At 45.4% G+C, this 3,682-nt stretch overlaps 1 protein-coding gene across 1 annotated transcript; it reads right to left on the bottom strand.

The window, feature by feature from the left end:
• Positions 1-1,239: 1,239 nt before the first annotated feature.
• Positions 1,240-3,026, bottom strand: LOC102300024 (glutathione S-transferase theta-3; the record flags this gene model as incomplete). The annotated part of the gene is given in 4 exon segments (XM_005953287.3): positions 1,240-1,416; positions 1,957-2,107; positions 2,183-2,270; positions 2,557-3,026. Coding segments are annotated over 4 exon segments (528 nt in total), but the record flags the coding sequence as incomplete, so codon positions are not given.
• Positions 3,027-3,682: the final 656 nt, after the last annotated feature.

Below are 3,682 nucleotides of genomic sequence, written 5' to 3'. Positions count from 1 at the left end.
GAGCCAAAGACTAGAAAATATGGTGAAGCAAATCTCCCTTTGGCTTCACCTGCACAGGTGCTGAGGTAGGCTCTCCCTGCAGGTTCCCCTTCTTCAGGAGCAGCGCTGGGCTGTTTAAATCACAGACAAACAGGATCCCACATTCTTGATCTTTAGTTCACAAACACTTGTTGTAATGACTAACTGCTCCTGACATGTTGGAGATGTTTGCTCTTTATACAGTAAAGTTACAGCAGGATGCAAATAACATCAGGCTGATCCTGACCACAGTTTGTTCCCCCGGTTCAAATCACAGACTAACAGGATCCCACAGCTGTTTATGTTTTTGAACACATTTTGCACAGAGAGAAAAATGTATTGACAGCAATGTTGAACATTATTACACAGGAAAAAACAACCACATGTAAAACAATCACACTGTGACGCCTCTGCCTTTGTAAATCGAGGGACAGTAACTGCGTGTAAACCTGCAGATGGAGACAAAATACTGTTCATCTGACTATCTGCCATTCATCTCATGTAAACAATAACGTGGCCACAGCATGATGTGAAAAAAGGCGCATACCTTTGACACTGCGTGACGAACTCTGTATTCCTCGTCCACACGTAAACGCAAAAAAGGAGTTTTAAAAAATCTCCGTTTTCGGTGATTTGAAACGCCGTTTACGTGAACGAAACAGCTGCGTGTTCAAAATCACCCGTGTAGGTGCGGACGCAGCGTAAAAGAGTTAGTAGTTTATTTTATTACTTCCTGCAGATTACTTGTATTTGCTTAATTGTTCACTAAATGTTTGAGGTGTGAAATAAACAGCAATGGAGCAAAATATGGGCGTGTGGTTGGAGGAAGTGTTTGTGCGTGTCTGCGCGCTTTTAGAATGAAGTTGGTTTGGAAACATATTCAGCGATGCTTCATCTCCTGCTTTGTGTTTGTGTGGGCGCCCTGTCAAAAACCTGTCCACGATGCTAGCAGTGTCCAAGCGTTCTTTGTTTTTGTTTTGTTTTTTCCTTCATACCGCCCCCCCTGCAATGGCTCTGCCCCCCCAGACTGGAAAATACATTTAAAATGTGATTAAAGGGACAATATGCCAAAAATGCACCAACTTACAAAGAAATGACAGATGTGCACTTAATGATGGTGTGACGGAGACCTGGATGAGTTTAAGATCTCGTGTTTGCTCCTCTCATAGTGGGAACACTGATTCTGATTCCTGTTACTGCGGGAACATTTGGGCCGCTCACCTGCATGATCTCCACAATGGCGACCAGATCAGCCAGTGAAATCTGATCTCCAGCGATAAAGGGCCTGTCCTGGAGGAACTTTTCTTCAACGAGTTTCAGGGAGGAGTTCAGATCGTCCAAGGCCGCGTTCATTTTGTCCTCCGGGATTTCCACGCCCATGACCTTGGGAATCATAAGCTACAGGCACAATGGATTCAGTGTGAGTGAAACAATGAGCTTAATGCTGAACACAATCTGATTCAGGAGATGAATGATGACACGGTGACTCTGGGTTTTTCTTTGAGCAAATTCCAACAAACTAGAAAAGTAGCATCTGTCCCAAAGAGGTGGAAGGAAGTAAAAGCTCGAACACGCCGGGGAGGAGACGATGTCCGAATGATGTGGATTTTAAGTCAACGGCTATGACATCGCATGACTTTAGCTTACTGGCTCAGAGCAGCTCTCTCTCTCTCTCTCTGAGCGAGCAGACCAATGAAATGGCAGTGATGAAACTTTACCACAGAGGTGCACAGTAAGAACTGCTGAACTCTGTTTTCCGGCAGTGGCATTTATTGCTGATCATTTTCAGCTGGCCCAGACATGCTCAGTGACATCACTCTGCACAGTGATTTTACTTCATAACCAGACGAAAGGGTATTTCAACAAAGCTAGAACATGATGGCGATAAGATATTACTAATCTAACAGCACCTGCAAAGATCAGTGAAGGGGAACGTACCCGGAGCCAGAAGATCTTGGAGCCGTGCATCCGGATGGCCGTGTGCTGCCACGACAGGTACTCATTGACACGAGCACGCTGCTGGAGGTCAGCTGGGTACCAGAAGTCGGGAGTCTTAAACTTCTCAGCCAGGTACAACATGATAGCAATGCTGCAGAGAAGACATCACTGTGACCGTCACGGCAGACCAGCGCTTCCTCAGCTCACGACTTTTTGACATAATCACCTTTCAGCCAGGCAGAAGTCTCCATCTCTGAGAGCTGGGACCTTCCTGATCAGGCTGATCTTCCCAAAGTCCTCCCCATACTGCTGGCCTGGGACCAACACACGCACACGCGCATGCACACGCACACATTTTAATAGCAGATATTTGGAAGAATCACATGATCATCGTGGACATAACCAGACAGCGTCAGGCAGTCTTATCAGTGCGGACCGACGGAGCAGCTGCTCTGCAAGCAACGGAACCCAAGTTCAAAGAAACCCTGATCTACACCCTCACAGACTCACAACTCAGACCTGTGCTCGTCCAAACCTCCTTACTGCTGCTGTGAACGGTCACACTGGCGACGTTCTTCGTGTCTGCGTGCGTGAACTCACCGTCCAGCAGAGAAAGCTTCTTGAAGTCGAAGCTGATGTTGTTCTTCTTGGCGAAAATGTACACGGAGCGGCAGGGCTGCGAGAACAGGTCCAGGTAGAGCTCCAGCGCCATAGCTGACGGTCCTGTGTCGGCTCCCTCTGAGCAGGGTGCGGACACCAAAGAGTTTAAAGCCCTCTAAGATAGTTGGCGCCCCGCCCCCTGCTGTCGTGTGCCTCACCCTGATAGTGGAGTTAATGGCGACGGTAAAAACATAAGCGTGTTTAAAAAGCACACAAAATGTGTTTAAACACACGTTTTAAAGTGTTTTCAAACACAAGGCGTGTCCAGTGAAACCAGCAGCTGCAGAGCACTGGCTGGGTTCACTCTCCTGGAAACAAATGAAAAAATAAACTGCGCTTTGAATCTACACCAGTAACTTTTACCAACAGCCTTACATGAGACGCACTTAGTATCTCAAAGCTGTGCTTGAGGTCCAATCTGTTTCTATCAAAGGTGAAGTGCATTAAGCCAATGACAAGCCTGCATTATTCCCTAATGACCACCAGGGGGCAGGAGAGCCCAACGTGCCAGAATGTTTCCTTCGGTGGGCGTTGTTGTGTCTTCACTGCTTATGAAGAAATCGCCTCAGAGTCGTCATATAGATTCTTTTATATATATACATATATACAACAACGCATCCACGCAACTGTAAACTGCTAAGCTAGCACATGAACACACAGCCGGCGTACCTATCTACTTCCGGTGATTTCAAAATAAGAGTTCGAACATTACGTCTCCCTTTAACAAACAAAAACGCTTCTCTGGTAGTGAGACTATAATAAGATGTAAACAATATACTTCTAGGTTTCAATATGCTATGCTGCTGTATGTGTATTCTAAACATTTTTTATTTATTTTTCAAACATTTCAACACTCTTTTTAGATTCTGCTGTATAAGTATCTCTCTTTTCTTTTTCCTTTTTTTTGGGAAGGGGGGTTACAAATCAAGGACCTGCCTTGGCTTGATGGCACGGCCGAATCTGGTGCATTGCCAAGAAAACGGTCCTCATTAACTGGAAAAATAAAAATAATCTTAATTCTAACCAATATAAAAACCATCTAATAGATCACATTGATCTTGATACA

Source organism: Haplochromis burtoni, unplaced genomic scaffold (genome assembly GCF_018398535.1).
Source record: "Haplochromis burtoni strain Fernald_Lab_line unplaced genomic scaffold, NCSU_Asbu1 Contig_3308, whole genome shotgun sequence".
NCBI classification, from domain to species: domain Eukaryota; kingdom Metazoa; phylum Chordata; class Actinopteri; order Cichliformes; family Cichlidae; genus Haplochromis; species Haplochromis burtoni.
The sequence above is the reverse complement of the archived record's forward strand: the minus strand, read 5'-3'. Positions and strand labels throughout refer to the sequence as shown.